The sequence below is a fragment of the Zonotrichia leucophrys genome, chromosome 11, assembly GCF_028769735.1.
Source record: "Zonotrichia leucophrys gambelii isolate GWCS_2022_RI chromosome 11, RI_Zleu_2.0, whole genome shotgun sequence".
Lineage (NCBI taxonomy): Eukaryota > Metazoa > Chordata > Aves > Passeriformes > Passerellidae > Zonotrichia > Zonotrichia leucophrys.
Window position 1 is genome coordinate 10,847,450 of NC_088181.1, and position 22,867 is coordinate 10,870,316.

Genomic DNA, 22,867 nt, shown 5'->3' on the forward strand with positions numbered 1-22,867 from the left:
AATGCATGTCTATGAAAAATACAACAAAAACCCACTACCAATTAAGTGCAGTATGTCATGCAAGCATTAAAGACAATGCTATTATAACATGATACAAGTCCTATCAGGAGAATAAGATCTACAATTTTATTTAACTATAGCCCAGCTCTCTCAGGCCCTTCCTGATCAGGAAAAGTGAACATTCTCTCTTGAAATTCAACTACTTTGTCTTTTTCCCCTGTTTCTTTCTGATATAACAACTTTCCTGGTTCCAGTTAAAAAGTAAAATAAAATTGTCAATAACATCATCAACAGGGAAAAATATTAAAGCCTTTTTTAAAAATGAATCAGGTGCAGATATTGAACTGTACTTTCTCATCCTTTGTCTCACTTTTCAAATGATAATTTCTTCCACAGTCACCATTAAATCTTGATCTATTCCAGCTCTCTGTATGGGTCATTGATTCTAGATGTACCATGGTTATTTTTAAATGTTTCCCTTTCGTAGAGAAAAAGAGGGCTGTCTAGAGCCAGATGGGTAACTTCACACTTCATTTATCAAACCCAATGCATTAGACTCCACCCTCACTTTCCCACTATTGCTGTTAAATTTCCATATAATTTGGTAACAATTTTCATTATCATACAGTGACCCTAAAAAGTCTATCCAGGTTTGCACGGTCAGTCCAAAATTCACAGCTGTTCCCTTTACCCTGTGTTTATTACAGTAGAATCTGAGGTTCCCCTCACTTTATAAGCTGAACAGTGACCTTCTGCAAGCAGAGGTCAAGAAGGGGTCAGTTCAAAGGGCTAGAGCAGCTCTTTAACAGCTATAACAACCTGTCCATCAGGCACTATCACGCAGTATAAACAAATCTGGGGCTTTGGAAACTCTGGACCATTTCTGTTAACACTCAGAGAACATTCACTGAGTCCTACCTGAAGTATTGTGGATCACTACCACTCAGGGAACAACTTGAATCCCTGGAAGACCTGCTCAGATACTTAAGATACTGATGACATCTTTGCATCACAAGTCTATGAAATGGTGAGTGCAACACTAAGCACACTGCCATGAGTTTTGGGCTGTGGAGCTGAAATAAAATCTTAAAGAATCATTTCAGCTCATTAATAGGCAGAAACACTGGTACAACTTCAAGTAAATAACACAAGAATGCACTTTAACTGAGTAGGTACATACCAGAAGAGTTCATATGCCTTTCTCTGAGAAAGGATAAATTTCAGTTTGTGTTACCAGTTCCCAACATGTTTTCTTTTTTATCTCAGGTGTTAATGACCCAAATAAAATGCAAGAAAGAACAGAATGACTACATAACTCTACAAAGACCAAGTGCAGAGTGAAGTTTTCTGCCAGCTGCCCTCCCTGCATTGACCTAAATTTCTTGAAGTTGTACTGTTCATAATCTGCTCTCTAATGCACAATGTAAGGTAATTAGAGTCATCTGTATTTAACTTCCACAGGAAAAAAAAATTCTATTATCTAATCTAGCTGATCCCCTGATAGCCTGTTGAAAGTAAAGTACTGTAACCTATTGCCTGCCCTTTGACAAGTGCTAATTATTTCCTGTCCAAGCACATTTTTCTCATGTAATTCCAAAGTACACAATAGACTGATCTCTAAAACACGGGCAGCCCTGCTCGTAGCACGGCGGACGTTTTGTAACTTTCAGCACCGTGTGCTCCATGGCTGCCACAGCCAGTGTTTCACTGCAGACCCCGAGCTGAGGCTCTGATGGAGCCCAGTGAGGTGTATGGTAACAGCCTCTTTATGCAGATCATATGGACGAGACTCCCAGACAGGTCACCGGGATGGGAAACATCAAATAGAAAGAAAAAGGATTACGGATATTTAATACTCAAAGGACACTTTCTTTCGGAACTTTCAAGGCACAATGCTCTTGCAATTTTCTTTCAGGTGTTTAGGTTTAAGAAGGCCTGCACTTCATCTGCCTGTGCCTCTGCCACCCCCAAGAGCTGCAGCTTGGCTGTGTCAGAGGCTGGGCCACGTCTCCAGCTGCAGCCTGGCTCCGGCCCCAGAGCTCCCTGTGAGCAGCAAGTGGGGCAGGCACACTGACACAAACCCACAGCTCTCCTAAATTACTCACTGCTGCCATGATTGCTGATGGCTTTGTGATTTAGGGAATCACTGCCAGACAAAATGAACTCTAAAAAGGTGTTCCACTCATTAGAATCTATCCACTCTCTTTCATAACAAAGATGCATTCGTCCCAAGGAAAGGTTTTAGGTGATTTCTTCTGTTTCCAACATAGCTAAAACATTTGCATTATTTACTAAGCATGGTGATGGAAGGTAAAAAACCAAAAAAACACCCCCAAAAAAGCCAAAAAAAACCCCCAACCAATTGAAAAATACAAACTAAAAAAACCAACAAAGTCGCCATAAAAATTCCTTAAATTGTTCAAGAAGAAAAACGTAAATCCCACATGATAATATGGAAAATATTTTAGAGCCAGCTTATTCTGAAATCTTAAGAAAGCAGCATACATTCCATACTCACTGGAACAAAAACTTATAAAACGCAACCTGTAATTTGTAAAATAATTACGTGTAATTATGTTCAACTTTTATCTAAAGTTCCTAAAATATTCCAACTTCATTTGTTGTTTAATTATTTAAACCAGAAAAGATACCCAAGTGTCAGACCCAAAATCTACCAATAATATTTTAAAAGCAATCTCAGAGTCTTCAGGAACTACATCAGCAAAATACAAGAGATGTCCTTTAACTTTAATTAGGGCAGGTAAAAAAAAATATGCCAGTTAAATGCTAAATTTAATTAACAAAAATCTGATTTGAAAATACTTTTGACTAAAAAACTGTACTTAATTGTAAGTAAGGAACATCTCCTGGTTTTAAGTAAAAGCTGTATATTTGGCAGAAAAATTTCATAGACTGCTAGATATTTTATATAAATATCAAATAAGAAAATATAGATCATAAAATTAGTATAAACCTATAGCTTTTAGACATTCCTGTGAAAAAGGTGACATCAACTCATTTAGCAGCCTAAGAGAAGGACAAGGTGGAACATGGCGGAAATCCTCTTTCATTCACCTGTTTCTGAACAAACTAAAAGTACAGTGTATCTGGTGCCTCTGAAATGCATTCAGCTGATTACATTCCAGCAACACAAACTTTCCCAAACACAAACACTTTTAAACACTGCTGATAGCACCTCCTGGTCCATGGCAGGGAGCTCTCTTTAAGGACTCATGTTCAGTAAAACATGGCATGAACTCCAGCAGTTCACACAGGTGTGCCCACCTCACCAACGCCATCCAGGAACTCCAGCAGGACTCCACAGGGAAATGGAAATGGCACGAGCCAAGAAGGGCAGCTTTAGCAGAGCATTCCAGCAAAGAGCATGGCTCATATTGTCAGCAAGAGGTGGAAAACCTGAGGGCATTTTAGGTGGCACCACTCCTCAGATCTGAGTGCTGCCTACCAGGCTGTTATCAGTAGCCTGTACTGTAGGAGTAACAGAGCAGTCTACCCCACAGAAACATGGACTATCCTATTCAAGGAATTACTGTTTGAACAGTGAAAATTTAAAAATTTTAAGTCACTTTTCCCCACTCAAGGGGATTTATAGGAGTACTTCTCACCTTGCTGTCCATTCTTTACGCAGCTTTTGTCTCTCCTTAAGCAGGGGCAGGAAGCAGCTGATGGTCTCATTCCTTTGTTCCTCAATTTGTTGCTCTTTTCTCACCTCAGAGAGGACCAGACTTGTCTTAAAGGGAGGAAACACATAAAAATTATAATCTAGAAATAGGAAACAATGTGTAAAATTAATAAAAAGCCCATAAGCAAATAAGGACAGTAAATCAATAGCTTTTTTTATTACAGTTCCACTGCTGACAAATCAATACAGTAAATGATGGTTAGAAATGGCCACCATATATTTGGTATTTAATCAATATACATGGCACATAAGGTAAACCTTAAAATCTCATTGCCTTAAGTATCACACTAAGGCACTGTGCATTCTAGCCCACATTTTCTTGAGGCATAGTTATTTTCTAAATATTATCTTGTATCAAATAATATCAAAAGTATTTTCCTCAATGTAGCATTTGTTTGGGGGACTTCACCCTCCCCTTTGCTCCTTGGTAAAGCTGTCGAACAAAATACCTGTTTGTACTGTATCTGCTGAATGGAATTTCTGCTGATGTCCACATGTTCTCTTTATCATTAAATATTTCAAATAAACAAGTAATAAAGTCTTTTTACATATGGAATAAATTAAAAACTGCTCCAAAATTACATATACACATATACATGCAATGGATTTAAATAAACTGTGAATCAAGACGACATTCAGTCTCTGCAGATCAAATGTGGCTGGCCTTCCTAAACATTCTGCTGACAATCAGTGTTCATGTAAGAGAACTGGAGATGTTCTCATCACCCCTCCTCCTCCCACCAAGCTAACTCCAGCTCCCTCACTCCATCTTTTCCTACTCACTCCTGCACCATTTTTCCTTTTCTTTCGCTGCCCTTCCCCATGTCTGCCAAGCTGGGAAGGAAATGGTTGATGCTCAGCTACCAACCCAGTCCTATATCCACCAGTGCCCATGTGCACACCTCCATGTGCAGAAGTGTCTCCATGGCAGAAAGTGAGAGTCTCCTCCTCAAGTGAAGATATTATATTGCCTTTTTCACCTTAATCAGCCTCCAATAGACATGGAATTATTTCTTATGTTCTAACCTCCAGTCAGGTGTTCTGCAAAGCATCTAAATGTTTTGGGGAAGGATGACAGAACAGATGGAATTTTCGCACAAACCTGCTTTCTTTCCACAGAAAAGGAGGCAAAAAAAAAAGTTTCTGACCTGAGAAGTTGCGCATGTGAATTTGAAAATACAATCAAAACCAAGAGCTGCAATTCCTATTCCCAGCATAACCTGCCTCATTGGAACAATGTGACAAAACACACGGAATTTTGCCTCCTCCTCAACATCACATACCCATTACATTCTGTCCTACCCAACTAAAACTCCTCTGGGAATTCCGTGAGAGAATTGTTATTATCTCTAGTTTGTGAAAACAGAGATGTATCCTCTTTTTGATAGATTTTTGGTTTTTTCCCACAAGAAACTATAACACACAGATAATACATTTCTTAAGCTATGTAAAGCAAGAGTAGCATTGTTACTGCTATGGTCATTCCAAGACAGAAGCATGAGGGTTCACAGAGACAGAAAATAACTTTATTGCAGCAGCATCACAAGTGAAGACAAAAAAGCATCTTTCTCCCCACCTCCCAGCTCTACCAGTTGGCCTACCAAAAGGCATTAGCCCATCATATGGGACTTAAACATCAAAAAGAACATTTTCTTGTAAAAACCCCAAACGTTCAAAACTCTGTCTTGTACAGATCACATTCTTGACCCTGCTTTGACATTACAAAGCAAACAAAAAGCCAGAGAGCATTTTCAGATAAGGATTCCATGACATGGGTTTCCCTTGCACTGACCTACAACATCTTTTCCACAAGCTCCAATATCCGCCAACTTCAACAATCCTGACCTCAGAGCCTCATTTCCAGCAGCTGCACAGTTTGAAGCAGGATTTGATAGAGGACTTCAGCAAGTGAAACACACTCACATGAGCTAATGTACATTCTTTAATGGAAAATTAAAGAAATTTTTGGAGTGAAAATTAACGCTCCTTGTCACTCACAATAAATACACCTTAGAATTTAACTTTTATATTTATCATGTACAAGACTTGACAGAGCACTACAACCAGAGTTTACCCCTGTATTATAGGATGATCAGACTGTAGCCATACAGCAAGGCCACAGTCCACCAAGATTTCCCTTTCAGAATGTTTGGATGGCCATTTTATTCACAGAGGGCCAGGAAAATCCACTGGCGATGGTGAGATGTCTGCTTCTCCCCAAAACTTCAGCAAAGTCCCAAGTTAAATGACGCCATGCCTCACAAAGCTGAAAGTACAGTTATTTGCTGCAACAAACATCAAGATCTCCTAAATAAATGATCCACAAAGTGCAGAGCATGGAAAACTGGGAGTTGCTAAAGAATTTTCAGTGAAAATCTGATGAAAAGATGATGTCAATAGAGTATTATCAGTCAGAGATGGGTAATCACTTCTCCAAGTATTCACCATCACACTGTATGTGATATGGTAGGAATTCTGTTGACCTGGTGAAATTGCAAGTTTGGTCCTGAGTTTCATTAAGTAAAGTCCCCTCCATCTACAGAAACATCATAATTCCGGAAACTGAACATAATTTATTTTTTCCTGAGAACATAATTATATTGCTCCAGCCTTCTGTTAACACCTTTCATTTATGTGGTGATGCACATGGCTCAAGTCAAACGCATAGTTTGACGCTGACATCATAAGCGCTTCTTTATTGAGCCCTGTGAGTACAGTCACAGCTACCTGCAGGGTGAAATAGTATTATTAAGCAACACACAACAACAATACATAGCAATTTAACTGATTTACTTGTTTTCTAACAGTGCTGAAAGGGCAGCAAGGTCACCTGGAATGCCAGTGCAGAGCTTGATGTGTAGCTTTTATAGAGGCATTTCTTAATAACTTGCTATTCTTATAATGGCAATAAAAATCTTGAATTGTAACAAATAAAGTAGCATTCTGGGTAAAATAATATTATAAAGCATGTTCCTTTGAAAGTTGTCTTTTCCATGTAACTTGGTTTTGGATTTTTTTTTTTAACAAGGGGATTCGATATATACCTCGACTGATAAAGGTCAAGGGTTCAAGAAACTCGGTCAAAGATGTTATCAGCTGGGAAAGCCATTTCCTCACATCAACACTGATAAAAACCCATCAGAAACCCGGCTGATACAACCCCTGCTCCAAAGAGCAGGAATGACCTTCTTTTGAACATCACTGCAGTTGCACATCCCATCAAAGAAAATCTGATCTTGTGTCTCAGTTCTTTTAATGACAGATAATTGCCTGCAGAGGCCCCCTTTGCCCAATGCTGAGTGAAGCCTTCACAATTCTGAACTGGGCTCAGCACTGACTCAGGGGTTTTCAGCACACTTGGGACTGCAGGACAGTAGAATAAATAAACAATGCAACCAGCCCTACAGCCTGTCTTATCTCATCCTTGTGTTCACAGAGATTCTTGAGGGTGGTAATGTTTACAAACTGGTGAAACTTTCTTTCTTCTGCTTCCTGAGCTGTCAAAAAACATATCCTGGACAACCTAAGCAAGGAGATTACACAAATTGCTTATCACTTGTGGGAAGCAACTCCTTGTCTCATTGGCCAGCATACCACTTTAATAAGCAATACTATGAGTATTTTCAGTAAAGCTTACCCAATTCTCCTTACTATTAGTGTATTTAGGGCTTTCCTTGTACAACCCAAATGGCATAAGTCTTAAAAACACACAACTCACCTCTCAAAAAGCCTAACGCTATACACACACACACACCTGTGTGTGTGTGTATGTACACATGTATCAGGAGCAAATCCAACCTTTTACATTAAACATAGTATTTAGGAAACTGTACTCTTTGCCTTCCTCCTGGTACAGCAGCACAAGTAAATTTAGGCATATCAGGCAGGAGCCATCAGAGCATCTCTCATTATGTAAGAAAGGAAAGTTCTAAGATCAGATTTCAAGAGACCAACACTCAATTTCTCTCATTATCACCAACAAAATATATCAGTGACAGAGGACTGAATAGAAGCTGTTATAACCAAGTCTTTCTATTCATCCAGGATAAGCACACAAAATAAGATCAATAACAAAGCCAATCTAAGTATTGTAACAGGTTTACAATATTTTTCCTTAGATATGCAGCAGAAGAAACTCTGTTTTAACATCCTCAGGCCACTACCCTGCTGAACTGTGTGTCCTGGGTGAATATCACAACAAGCCTACAGACAAGGAAGAAAAACCAACATCTAAACACTCCAAACCCCACACTGGTACATTTTCCATCTTATAAAGCTAGTTTTTTTCCTTCCTTCAATACAGACCTCATGAGGAGTCAGACGTAAGGTTAGAAATACTGTATAACTGGAGACATGAAGCTTAGTGTTCTGTCAAACAAATTAGCCTTCAGTCTGAGCTAAAGTGGCACTTGGGACAGTTTGCCTCTTGGTCCTACTTTGTTGGGTCAACAAATCAGATTTTTCACTCTAAGTTAAGATTTAATTTACTCACCACCTGTTTAAATAGGGTAAAGTTCTGAATCTTTACCAACCACTTCTACTTTAACATAGCAGTCATCTCTAAAAAAATCAATAGCTAATACAGTAAGGAAAATCAAAGAGTAAAATCTGTAAGTAGGGCTAAAATGTTGTTCTGTATTTTCCCTGTTATTTCTGTCGTTTTATTTGCTTTCAGTGAAAGAAGTTTCCTGATGAAATTCTATGAAACTAGAACATGGTCCCTTTTAGAGGGGAGGGGAGAAGAATCTGAAATCTATTAGGCCACGTTAATTTAACATGTTGTAACCCCTCCATGATAAAAAAAGCTAGTAATTGATTACAAAACCCTGCTCATTTCTTCTCTACTTTTAAAATTTTTACTTAAAATACGAGCAAATGTGCCCATTTCCACTGATACAATGGAAACAGCCAGCATGGTTTAAGTTATCACCCGGTAATTTGGGCACATTAAACCCAATTCTCTGCCTTTTGTTTATTAATTCACTATGCCAGATATCACAGTTTCACTCAGCAACCCTCATGTTCTGGATGATATTGAAAAATGAGTCATGTTTGTCAAAGAAAGTTTAAAAAAAAAAAAAGGTAAAGAGGAAAAAAGTGTTGTTTATAGAAGCCAGCTGCTCTGGCTTCGGCGCCAGCAGCTCCTCATCCTGCTATTTTACACTCGCAACCCCCACTGCCCCCACTGGCACAGGTACAACTAAATGTTGACTTCAATGCTTCAGAGAGCACTCAACTGATTCTGTACATGATTAATTGCCAAAGACATGGCTGACCATATGGAACAGAGAAAGCATCAAGTAATTCATACTTCTGTATATGATCATTTGGCCCCTGTTGTTTTAATGTACAGGAAAGAGCTAGTATAGCACAGACCTGGTGTCTTGCCCTTGACAGCCCATTAAGAAATCTCAAAGCACCTAGTTGAAGTTATGCTGTTGGCTTTTCAATAGCAGCCTAATAAAACAGAAGCAAAGCTTTCCAACTAGTCTTAAATCTTTCACATACAGTACATTAACCACTGCTGCTACAACAACTGGTTTCTTATGATAGGAAATGGGATTTGATTTCTAGCCTCTGCATACTTACTGAAAGCCTTTTTCTGACCTTTGGAGGGTTTACAAAATCATTGTTCGTTTTTCCTGCCATTTTCCCAGTTTCTTGCCATGGTGATCCTAATAGATTTGTTCAAGGTTCAGTACATTCTACTCTTACTAGCTGTTATATGCAAACTGTGCAATGAAGGTAGGCTCACGGGAACTGAAAGAAAAGAAATTATTATTAACTATTTTCTGAGATTCAGAGAAGTCACTGCAACATCTAAAACAATTTATTTTTAAGGAGCCTATAAAACAAAACAAAAAATTCCTCAAAAGAAGCAATATGCTAGCATGTGCTTTCTTTTATCAGACTGGAGATAAATCATTAAATTTCATTTGAGAAGGAAGGACAAGTTATTTTAAAGCTGCAGTATTCTCAAGGATTTCTGACACAGACCTCAAGAAAAGAAAAAGGTGCAGACTTGGAATATATGTCAGCATCATTAACTACTCTATATTAGTTTTATCTACTGTTAACATCTTTTCAGTCAAAGAAAAAACATTTAAATGATGTTTTCCTGTCAAAGCTCTTAGGATGACAGTGCTAAAAGTTAATCCCCATCCTCACAGATGATCTGGCAGTTTTGACGTACGTTGGCAAGGATGCATTTGCTGGCACCTTCCAATAGAAAATATTTACATGGAGTTTCTTGTCTGAGGATTTTCTAGTTGAGTAAATAATCCTCATGGTCTGAAGGGTCTTATATGGGAAATTCTAATCATTAGATATTCATCAGTGGTAATTTACCAGGCTGAGAATTCAGATAACACTATTAATACTGCAACAAAACACACGAATAATCTGCAAGACAACACAAAGCTCCCTAACTGTTCTGGTTATTGATTGAGAACTTTCAACATAACATCACGGGATTTAAGACAAACATTACGTCTGTTTTTAAATAAAATATAAATAGAGAATTTTACAAAAGAAACATCATTTCTGTAGCATAAAAGGAATGGAAACTCAAGTTGTTGGTGTGAAACCATCACCACAAAGATTTTACATTCTCCCCTACCATTATATTCAATGGTGCACATCAAAACTAAACATGTACATAACCCAATTATAGAGCAGAATGCTTAAAGTCAGACATATGCTTAAGCTCTGTATACAAGTCGACATGCATTAAAATGTAGGCAGCCCTGCCTGGCTTTGAGGTATTCACTGCTGACAACAAAGGATGAATACCTGACTTGATAGATGAGTAGTTTGACCTAGAAAAACCTACAGCGAGTAGATCACTTCGACATTTCCAAAGAAACTGCAGGTTTTGTCTGCACTAGAAAGTTGTTCCATTTATCTATACCTGTGGAGCTAAAGCAGTACATTTTCCAGCTATATGAGTTTAAAAGTCATAAATTAAACCAGGTTGAGCTAATTTGGAAATAAGCATTACCTTTATGCCTATATAAGAATATTTATACTAGGGTCTTGAACCATATATTTAGGAAAAAGGAATCCAAACAGAAGTAATGCCCAAGTAATTTTTGGTTACTCTGGCATGCCACAACTGAATGAATTTCCAATTGAGAGAAAAAAAAATTATTTTTACAGGATGATTTAAGCAGTTATGATGAGTCTCTGTGAGATTTTCAATATGCAGTTACAAACTAAAAAATGTAAAAAGATCAACACTTTCAAAATATGTTTACTGCACTAATTGGTTTGGCAGTGTTCTAAAGGTGAAGTATAAGCCACCTCATCATGGAAGAGCAACCAAACCACTTAAGATACGTGGAATAAGAGTGGCTTAGCATCTTCAGATGTATGGGTGACTGAAAGGTTACCCTACAGCCACATTCTCCCAGAGCATGGCCCCTCCACCTCTGAATCATCAATAGCACAAAGACTAGGCAGGCCTAGCATGCATAGTGGATTATATGAAGTGTAAAACATTGTGGGGAAAAAGCTTTTGAAAGAAGTCAGGAAAAAGAAATCACGCTTGCAAGAAGATCCAGCTGACAGGCCAGTCCCTAACAAGTGAATATGTTTCAGAACATTGTGAATGCAAGAAAAGAACACGCCTTTTGTTTCCAAACCTACAGTGTCTTTACCCCAACTGTTGCCTGCATGGCTGAACATATGTTTTCTGAACAAGAACTGAAGCAGAAAGTGTTCTTTGTTATAATTCACTCCTTTGTATACACCTCCCTTTTTCCATCTTGGTCACACGCAAACAGTAGTTACACCAAACACTTAAGTTCTGAAGGACTGCACAGCAGCGCATGCTTCAGTGATTATCTGCTATTGCTGAAATCAGTTGAGCTAAGATGCACTACAAGAGTCACTTGGCTAATCTGCACTCTGGACAGCTTAGATTTTGCAGTGCTGAATCACACTGAGCACAACCTGCACAGGCTCACTCAGCCAGCACTCTGAATTTTCATCATCAACAATTATGTGCAGTTCTAATAAGGACTGAAGAATTATACAACAAATTATTTTATGCAATCAGAAGAACTCAAAAGAGTACCCAGTACTCTTAGCATCCAGTAACTTTCTTAGCATCTCAAAATTAACATCACCAGCTATTATGAATAATTTAGGGTGGAGGAGGGGTGAGAGGAAAAAAGGATGGGCTTCAAAGCCAAAAGTAGGTAATACTATCTCACAGGCACTGAAATGAACTGTAGTTCAAATTAAACACTGATATAATTTTACTGATTCTAATGAAATAATTTGAGATGTGAGGTGTTGCTTTGACTCATCGAATTTGTACTGAAGCCCTAATACTCTAAACTACACACCAGCTTCTCTTAAAATATTTATAGATGCAAACTTCTACCAAAATCTCTGAACTAAATCTGTGCTCTTTATAGCACTCAAAATGCAAACTGGAATCTCTAAAGGTAACAGTAATAGTCACCAAAAAAAAAAAAATTAAACATACACAAGCTACAAAGATAAATGGAAAGCAGTGAATGCTAGTGTCTGAAATCATTATTATATTTTTATTTTTTAGTGTTTAATTATATGTCACATTACTAATTTTCTCAAACAGCACATCTCAATATCTGTTTAGTATGGAAAAGCCTAGAATATCAGCATTTTCCTACCATCACTGAAGCCACTACCTGTTGCCATCAAGCTACTTACTGCCTTAGTCACAATATCTTTTAACACACTGTCTAAAACATAGCAGTGCAGAAATTTGAAGTGTATTTCCAGTGTCATTAGTTTTATTGAAATAATTTAAAACAGAAAGCCAAGTTACAGAACGGGTTAAACACTGCAAAATGAAGACGCTGCAAGCCACAATCAAATGAACCAGCAAGCCACATGTCCAGAAGTGCCTGTGGGCATGCTTTGTCTAAGACACATGCCACAGCAGAACAGCAATTTAGTACATATGCAAGATAACCACATACAGCTGAATCATATCTTCAAATGACATAAGGGGTTCAATACCATCCTCACAGCACTAAAGGCACCAGGTCTGTGGATATCCCTGTGAGAATGGGATTCTCACCATGCTTTTTCAAAAATGAGGTTTTGTCACACTTGGCTCAAGTAACAACTTCATTACCCCCAGTGACACCACGGCACACCATTGTGAAGATTTAAAATTCATAATCATTTAAGTGCAGTAGTGATACCAGCTGTCACAGCAAAACAGACAGAAAGAGAACTGAGAGCTCACTGCTGGGAAGAACACAGGAAATAAAACCAAAACAGAGCCTGCTACACTGCATGTATTTAATGTATGGGGAACATGACATTGCCAAGCAGCAAGGAGAACAACACCAGACACTGCCAGTAGTTGAAGACAACAGCATTAGGAAATACACTTTTTTGGAAGCTATGATCCTCATTCCTCAACAGAAAACTGGGCTGATTTCAGTGTCCCATTCTCCTCCAGTTTTGTTACAGTACATAGCTATATTTGACATCAAACCACGGGCTAGGTACTTCACAGACAGGCCAGGAAAATGCTGATGATGTGCAGTGTAAAATGTACAACAAAATGCAATGTACTAGCAAATTTTTTAAATGGTGGAGCTGACAAAGGAGAGCAAACAGAAAAGCCTACTGACTTAACTTACTTCAAACAGCTGCCCAAAATATGCACCATAACTAGTTTGAATTCAGTCCTTACACTAAATACAGATTCCTCTTGAAAGAGCAAGGCAAGTACTTACTCTTAATTCTCTTGCATCCAGAGCATGTGCAGGAATAAAGTTTTGCACACGTCATTCTGACTAATTAGAGTATAAAACTACATAAACCTGTAATATATATATATGCCACTTATATATGGTCACTAATTTTCTATTACAAGTTATAAAGGGGAATGTATCTTACTAGTACAGAAAGACAACACAAACGTTACAAGAAAAAAGATAATTGTAAAATTACAATGTTGAACTATAGTTAATTTGTCAGATCAAACTTTACATCCTGTAGGCTCAAAAGAAAACTACACTTTTATTTTCCAGGAAAAAAACTCATAAAAATACACAAACCACAGCTCCTCCTAAACTTAAGAATATTAAAACTCCACCTAATCTTATATGTGTAAACCTATGTTTGCTGTATTGTAGACACACCAGGATACCAAACACCACAGTTACTGCTCAATCACATTCCAGTTAATTTCAGGGCAGCATCATGGATCTGGAGCATTAACCCAAGGAACCTCCACCCCTTCCAAGGACACATCAACTCCCACCGAGCTTCTCATCCTCAGCTGCCAACTTCCATTCTGCCAGGAACTCACTAACATATATTGCTATTTATTTCTCTTCTGAATGCAGCATATCTGTAAAATCTACACTTTATAAGGCTGTTAATGCCAACTGTAAGCAGCTATTGATTAGTCTGATTGAGCTGTGTTCAAGTAAAATACCAAGCTACAACACTGAAGAATAAGATTGAATGCCCAACTATTTGAAAACTTCACTACATAAAAAAAAATAAATTATGCAGACAATTGTCATTAATATGACAGCATTCAATCAGGGAAAATAAACTTTAATAGTCTGAAAAAGAAAACAAACAGTGTGATCACCAGATCAAACATACACAAATCTATGCACACTGATTTCTCTCCGAAACAAAAATCACGTGCTGCAGATTCTGGCACCTCAACAGAGTTGACATTTGCATGAGGTGCCCAGAAATTATGACAATATAATTTGGAAAACAGACAGTGCTGTTACAGCTCAGACACCCCTTAATGGTGCATTCTGTTACCCTGCACCACAACATTCCCAGCTCCTGCCTCAGCACTCACCAACTCTTCCTTCTACAGGCACGTGAAACAAGATATGGGTTCTCAAGTTCAGCTGCAAAGTCCAACTGAAGAGAGAGGTCAGAGGTGGCTGCCTAATCACCTCTGCACTCTTCCAGCAGGAACCCTTAATCCACTGGTAAAAAAGCAATGTCAAGGATGCATTAACACAAACTGCCTCAGCATCCTTAACAGACACGTACTGAGGACATGCCACAAAGGACATGTTCTCCACCAGCCCAAAAAAGCTTTTGTGTCTCCTGGGCTGCTGCAAAAATGAAAAATGGCAATTTGTGGGCAAGGGTTTGACCTGTGTTCTCTCATACAAAAACCTCCACCGTTAAAATACATCATGACAAGCTGTGCCAGAGCTCTAAAAATCTCCAGGTACTGTCACTGTATACCTGCTTTGCCATGAGCCACAGGGCAAATCACACTTCAGAGCACATGTTAGAGGAACAGCCTAGGCAAACAATCACCTGAACTATTAATATTAAATTAATAAAGTTATTAATAAAAAAATATTTCTCTTCCTAAAGAGGAAAACATGTCATCTGATAAACTGGTGTCTCTCCTCAGCATTTGAATTCTGCAGTCAGTGTTCTTATTTTTTTTCCACTTTTAAATTTTTTATCCAGGATGTCATTATGCAATCTTTTTATGTGTACCAAATCAATCTTCAGGGATAACTACATTCCTCTAGGAAAGAAAAAAAAGCTAAAACATTTTCATTAGAATATGGACTGCTTTTTAACAATATTTGACTATTTTTTCCTATTCAGCAGCAACTCTGTCAAGACTGCATGCTCAAAGACTCATATTTACTGCCATCTTAAATGCTATACATTTCTTTTTGTTTCAAGAAAATTTTTCTTAAATATTTATTAAAAGATCTCCTTAAATATCAAACTACCACCATGTTCTTGAGTTCTACATAATCTTTTAAGATTGGCAGATTTCATCCTGTTTACAACTAGTCAAATCAGTTATTGCCATACTGGAGAGATCACTAGATAGAGTAAGTTGCTCTTACTAGAGATGTACTAAGATGTGTAAGAAACTAAAACCCAAGACAAAATGTCTCTGCCAAAAGCACAGCAGTTATTAGGAGGAAAAGGAGTATTTTAAGAAGCATTTGTGAAAACTTGTCACAGGATTTCCATTTAAAATAGAACAACTAAATACTATGAGCTTAAGTTCATATTGAAGAGTTTTCATCCTGAGAAAAAAGTGAGATATCCTCTCCCAAATGGCTCCATTTATGACCCTATGCAACAATTAAAAGCATGACTTCAACTTTTTGGAAGTTATGTTGGCTTAAAAAACCAACTAAAAGTGACAGCCAAAAATTACCATCATCACTGGGTTTGAAATCATGTGAAATCCTGGGTCTCGGGGCAAAGTCTAGATAATCAAAACAACCTGTAATATTTCAATTTATTTCTTCCTTCATACATTGGTGAAAGGTAGGAAAAAAACTTCAAACTCTTGAAGGCATTTCAAAAGGCTAAGCTTTGTTAATTTTTAACTGATTAAAAGCACTGAGAATACTATTTTAATTTGACATTTTTAGAAAGTCTTAATTTTAAACCTATTCATCAACACAGAAACAGTAGCTGGCAAATTGTTATGTAAAGGGTTTGGGGTGAAAAAGAGCAGTTCCAGCTTTGTTTACTACTTTTCAGGCTATCAGGAACAGAAGGAGAAAAAGCTTCTTCATTTTGTATTATTTGAGGTGAATCCATTAGCTTGGTTAAAAAAAAAGAAAAAAGAAAAAAAAGCATCACAGGTCAAAAGAACAAAATGACACACAAAATCCATTGCCAAACTGGCTGTCGGTTGGATGCACAAGAGTAATGCTAAACAACTGTGGTATGGAGACAAAATATGCTTTCTTTAGGAGACTTTTACAATAAGTTATTTAAGCCTTGTGAACAGCCTTGCCTCGCACCCACCCCTCACACATTAATGAAAACAAAGGGGGCCCATTTACATTGTAGCCCCGCAGTGGGGTTAAGCATGTGACCTTAAAGTATGGTGCTCTTGTGCTCGGTGGAAAGGTTCTTGACAATATAAACAAGAATTACTGCTGTTAGAAAAAGGGAAGACAATTAAAAACAATCTAGGATGCATGTTGTACAGCTGTTCAAGTTACAGCTACGGCTGACCCCGAAAGATGCTACAGGTTTCACTTCAGAAACTTAGGACATTTTAGTTTTATTAAAGTAATCCTTCAACAAAAACTGAATTCATATGAAAAACATGAGGTTTTATATGAGTAACACAGTGAAAATTATGTATTGCTGGCAAAACATGCCATCGCTGCAGTTAAAAAGACGTTGTGGTCTGCACATCTCTTTCCAGTACTTAAGCTTGCCAACAGCTGAGCAAAAAGGAAATCTCTGTAATGAATGCTAAGAGAACCTGTTGAGAGAAAAAACACTGTTCTTGAAACAAATGAGACTTTGACAGGTCAAATCACAATCAAATCTGTCTGACAGACCTTTGTACCCAGGCGAAAAAAAACCCAACTGAGTGATTTCAGCAAAACTCGGCAGGCGCAGTGGCCCAAAATAGATCAAATTGCAGGACCAAACAGCCACAACATATTTTTAAGCTTAATTTTGGATACCATTGATTCCAAATGCAATAAAGACAGACTGTAATTATGGTCAGCAGTTTCTTTAAACATGCCTACAAATTTTCTAATAACCAAGAAAATACTTAAATTTTAAAGAGAAAATGATAGAACAATCTTTTTTTTCCCCATCAGTCGCTAAAACTAATTGTCCTAATATTGTCCTTAAAAATAGGGTTAGAGAGGAAAAACTTCTGAGAAAATAAAGATCTTGGCTAAGTTTCATAAAACCACAATTTTCCTGCCTGTTTGATCTTTGTACAGTCAGCATAAGCCACTGAAACTCCTCCACAAATGAAAGGCATTCATGGGAAGCCATCAGAAAGCATTGCTTGTCCTCTGGGACCCAGGACAATAAAAGAAAAGTTTGTGTCTGCCACGTGGGCCTGCAATTCAGCTTAAATGAACAAACCATTGCAATATCCTTCAGCTTTGTGAAAACGATACTTCCTACTTTTTTTGGAAGAAAGGAAGTCATATATAAACAGAACAAAGGGAAGAGGCAACGCAAGTAGAGCCTCTCATAATAAATATTACAGTGAAAGTTTTGCTCATCAAACTAAGATTAAAAACATATTTTAATCTCCCAAGTTTTATGCCTTTGATGTATGTTCAAGAGGAAAGCTTATATATTTTGTAAGATTTACAACATTTCTAGTGGGAATAGCTTCGTATTTCAGATTTCCCCCCCTCTTTCTGAAATTGAGAATGCATGGGGTTGATTCTATCCCTTAATGCTGTGTCATATCAAACACTTCTGTAGAGAACAGAAGTTAGGATGTCCTTTGGACATTTTCCCCCTACAAATAGGCCATTGTTCTATTGAACAAAGCACTGCAAAGTTATTATAATACTGTAATGGTAACCTATGCAACTGTGAAATACTTCTTAAAATGCCAGCTTTCCTAGACCACAGGAAAGTTCAAACACTTGCACTAAACTCCATAGCATAGAGAAGCACTAAACTGCACTTCCTTGTGGTGCTAAAATTAGGAGAATAAGTTACACAGCTTCAGCAGAAAGAGCAGTAATTTATTATCTGTAATTTCACCACCTCATGCCCGCAACAGTCTGATATGACACACGAAGCCTTAATTTTCAGAACTGCAACATAAAAAGCATAAACCTTATAAATCAGGGGCTCCCTTTGTAACATCTTCTGTTGAATTTTGCATGATTTTCTTGACCTCCCATAAAACCCTTTTGAGCAGCTTTTCTTGTTCTTTCTTGACATAGCACCCATTGCCATGACAAAAAAACCTGCTCTTAAAATCACATTTTCTAGCTGCAACACAGTCAAACAGCTGCTCATTCCCACAGCCCTAGGTGAAGGCAAAGCCTGAAATATATCAATGATCCCCTCAGATGGTGTAGGTAAAACAGGTGAAAGTTTCAGTCTAAGCAACAATGCAAGAGTGGGTAAGCATGCTTTCCCTGGTCTTGCAATGCTTTTGGCTTTGGTTTTATCTACCAGCCATTAACTTTGGGGGACATCATCAAAAATTCTCTATTATAGTTTCACAGACACGAAGTCAGAAGAGCAAAGGTGAAACTTGCCAGAATTGTCATTTTAAGCAACTGTTACGGTGAAGATAACCGTACTGTATATTGGTAGGACTTAGTTTAATATTTAAGGAAGATCTGTTCACTTCAGAGAAATATGAAACTGCTGTGAAACTGCTATAAATTAAGCAAATACTGGGTGGTAGACAGGTGTGTACTCAGGAGGTGGAAAGGAGAAAATGGGTGAGGGAGGAGGTGACAGAATCTTCCCAGAGCTGTGTCAGCCTCTGGAAAGCTGATAAAGACCCCTCTCCTCTGTGCCATTCCAAAGGTACATGGACCACATAACTGTCTTGCCAGATCCTTTCCACATCTTTCCAAGCACTCCCAATCAGCCCATTTGATTCCAAAGATACATAACAGAGAGATGTAGAAAGTTGTCCAGAAATGGCAACTTGCAGATAAAGAAAAAAAGGAGGAGGCAGAGATTTCAAGGACAGCAAGAACCCACCACAACAGACTGTCTTTCTTAAGGAAAATATGTGAAATGCTGTAAGAGAAGAAAGGGATATCCTACCAGAAAATTAATATAGATTTTAACTTAGGAACAGCCAGTAAGAGATTATTTCAACACTATAGGAAAAACAACAATAAATTTATAATCAGAAGTGCCAAAGCTGGAATTACACCAAAGAAACTTCAAGGAGTCTGACAGGGAAGGCAGGTGTCTTGTCAATAACTACTGTGCCAGAAGAAGGTTCAGGCACAACTTCTTTAGTCATTTGCCCAAAGCAAATAGCAAGCAAATGAAAGTGTGAGAATAATAGGATTCTTGTCTCCTACTCTCTATTTCCCTTCATGCTGCCATATGGTATCCATATCTGGGAGGATAAGCAGTACTTTGTACCCTGGTGTTTCAGTTTTCATGACACTTTACAAGTCTCATTGCTCATTTCACCGCTTTCCACGAGCTACTCCTTAATGACACCCAGCCATTGCTTCCTTTGCTTTCCTGTAAAAACAACATACTCAGGAAATAATGAATGTATATTTGTCTCTTTCAAGTAACTGCAGCTCCACTTTAGCCATTTACTTTGCAATAAACTTTTTAAAGAGAGCTGCTTTTCTTCCCAATCAAAAAAAGCCTGTACATCTTAAGTGTCACAATATACTAATTAAAAAATAAATACAAATAATGTCCCATAGCCTCATTTCTGAGCTATAACCTACATTAACTCCTCCACCTCAGCAAAGAAAAAATTAAATCACAATACAACAACTGAGCACTCCATAGTTCATTTTGACTTTTCAGCCCAAACAGAAATATCCAGTGACTGGCATAGTTCACAAAAAGGACTATCAAATTGCTTCTAATGGTGAGTTTCTACAAAGCATACTTTGCTAGAGGGAGTTACTTAAGAAGTAATTGTGGAAACAAGAAAGAATTGGCCCAGAGAAGAGGAGTGTAAGCTTATTAACAACAGCACCAAGTCCCAGCTGAAAGCAGCACCTGAAAAGGCAGAGCTGTTTTGTCTCCTCTGAGTGCAAACTGTGGACTCCCAAACATGGATCAAGGCTGAGCAGTTTCACTGGGAGGGGAAAGGAATCCTCCAGAACTAGAGGCCAGGACCATGACCAGGTAGAAAATAAACCAGTGATGAAAATTACTCAAAGGGTTATTACTGTTTGGCAGGGAAATCTCTCTCTTCTTATTCTTCCTCTGTGCCCAACCTGCTGCATAGCCTATATGAGAAAATTCTGTATTTTTCTGCACGACAGTAGCTTCCGAAGCAGGTATCAAAACTTATGTTTAAGAAACAGAATTGTAGGCCCAAAATTTTAAGATACTTTAAGTCAAGACAAGGCAAAGCTTCTGAAAACAAAATATTGTTCATAATCAATTAGGAGAAAGGAAATTCCTAGGAAATTTTAAGTTTTTCACCTCACCCCAAACCCCAGATTTTCACAGAATTTTAAAGTCTATTCCATTCACAAACCATTGCAACTCTCTGGAAATTACTCTAAAGGCTAACTTTTCCCTATGCTTAGAAAAGTATGTTACAACATGGTCTAGGAGAGATATTCTAAATTTCTCACCTCAATATGATAAACTCGAATATGAAAAACACACACAGAAATACAAGTTAGATTTTTTCCTTTCCTAACAATACAGTAAAATTAATATAGCAAAGGGAAAAGATTCATCACTGTTCATAAGAATTCATTCACCCAGGGAATTTTTTCATCTGTCCTCTCCTTTACTTAGCTAGACAGAAAATAGATTTTGCTGGCTATGTTTAATTTCCACAGCTGTCACTGTGATCTAAAACATTTATATTGGAGCAATCACATTTATCCTCAGGAAATCAGGAACTGGAGTACCAGTTCAAACACTGCATAGTCTATCTGCTATCTTATGACCCCAGTGGTGTCTTAGATTTAGGAGATGTACAGTGCAAATCAGCAGCAAAATATTTTTTTATTAAAATTTATTTGAAAAATGCAATTAAACAGCAAAAATGCAATTAAACAGCAAAAGGTGACATGGTTTATATATGTTTATTGACTGGGTTAGTACAAATGTAAGGCAAAAGTAGGTGTAAAATGAAAACAGGATATAATTAATATTTCTGGTGTAAATCTCTGAGCATATTTTAATGTCTAGCAATGTAACAGTATAATATATATTAATGTCTTTAATTTGAATGTCCAGTAATAAATTTAATTTTATAAATTCTGATTATGGAACAAGTCACCAAAAAAGAGCATCACAGGAAACAGATTCATAGCCTTACTTGTAAGTCGTGTTACTTAATTAAGCCCATTATGCAAATTTTCAAATTCTTGGTTTTTAAAAAAAGATTACAGCCCTTCTACAAATATTTATGGTTCAACCCAAGAAAATAAATGGTTGTTTGTGATAAATGTAAGAAGGAATTCAAAATATTTCAGCAAACTTTGAAACAGGACTACCAAAATTCTAATGTACTATATATTTGTACAGAACATAATCTTCACCATGAAAACAGTTAAGTACATTGTTATAGATATACCAGCTAAATCAGCAAACAACTTTCTCCATCTTTCATGAAGCAAATTTTATTTAGTAATCTGGTTATTATTCTCACCTTTATTTGTCTGTTCTTTCAGTCTTGCTTGCTACCCACTAATTTATTTCCTTCCCCTATGCTTTTTTTTCTTTTTTAGTATTAAAATGTATTTACACAAAACCAATAACAATTTTCAGTAAAAACATATTCTGGTTTTAATCAGGCAGTTCATCACTTAAAATTTCACACATACACACTAATGTAAGTGTTCTATCTGCAGACTTTCAAGCTCAGTGTTCTGCTACTGTGAGGCCATAATGTAACCACTCCTTCAAGAAAGCTGATTCAGGACTATGTCAGTAGACAAAAAACTATTTTTTGTGATATATAAAGTGAAATTATATGTTCACCCAGAACTCACATTTCTAATTAATTGCATCATTTATATTAGTAGTTTACATATTTAATATCACCAGAGCAAGACCCTATTAAATGCTGCAGCCAAGTTTAAGATACGAAAACTCAGATCATCATATTAGTACCTTCAGTTCCTTTAACCTTAGCATCCTTTGCATTTCCAAGACTCTTTATACTTCCATTATATTTATTCCTATTTCTCTCACTTGACTATTGTTACTCCCTCTTCTCTGCAACTTATTTCCTCCCAGTTTCTTGCTCTGCTCACAAAACTACTTTGACCTTTAATTCTGCCTCCTACTGAACTACTTCAAATGCTTTCAATACATTTTGTGGTGCCAGACTACTCACAAAAGTAGGAAAAAAACCCCATTTCTAAGCATAAATGAAACTATTAAAATGGAAGTGAAACATTAAAGGCACAAGGAATTAAGCCAGTGCAGTATTTAGTATTTCCACTAACCACAGGACAGCAGTTGAATGGCAGTCAGCACTTTAGCCATCTTATAACAGAGAAATCATGTAGGAAGCCACAGTGCAGTGTGCAGCATTCCCCCTGGAGCATGTACAGGAAAAAAGTAGCCCTAAAATTTTAGCATGTCTGCTTTTTATCCCACAACATAGGAACTAATTGCCCTCAGTGTCTGAGCTGGATTCCTTGCATGCTGGAGCAGAACAAATACTACTTTCTCACCTATCCGTCACAGCAAACATGAAAGATT

General features: G+C 37.5%; 1 protein-coding gene across 8 annotated transcripts in view; it reads right to left on the bottom strand.

Annotated features, from left to right (window-relative positions):
- FTO (FTO alpha-ketoglutarate dependent dioxygenase) overlaps positions 1–22,867 on the bottom strand; it is a 227,171-nt gene that overhangs the window by 123,738 nt on the left and 80,566 nt on the right. For all 8 annotated transcript variants that reach the window (XR_010441656.1, XM_064722834.1, XM_064722835.1 and 5 more), the window contains one exon: positions 3,627–3,751. Coding sequence is in view for 7 of the 8 variants with exons in the window: in XM_064722834.1 (XP_064578904.1) it covers positions 3,627–3,751 (125 nt within the window). In the remaining variant the exon portion in view is untranslated. The remainder of the gene's footprint in view (positions 1–3,626; positions 3,752–22,867) is intronic.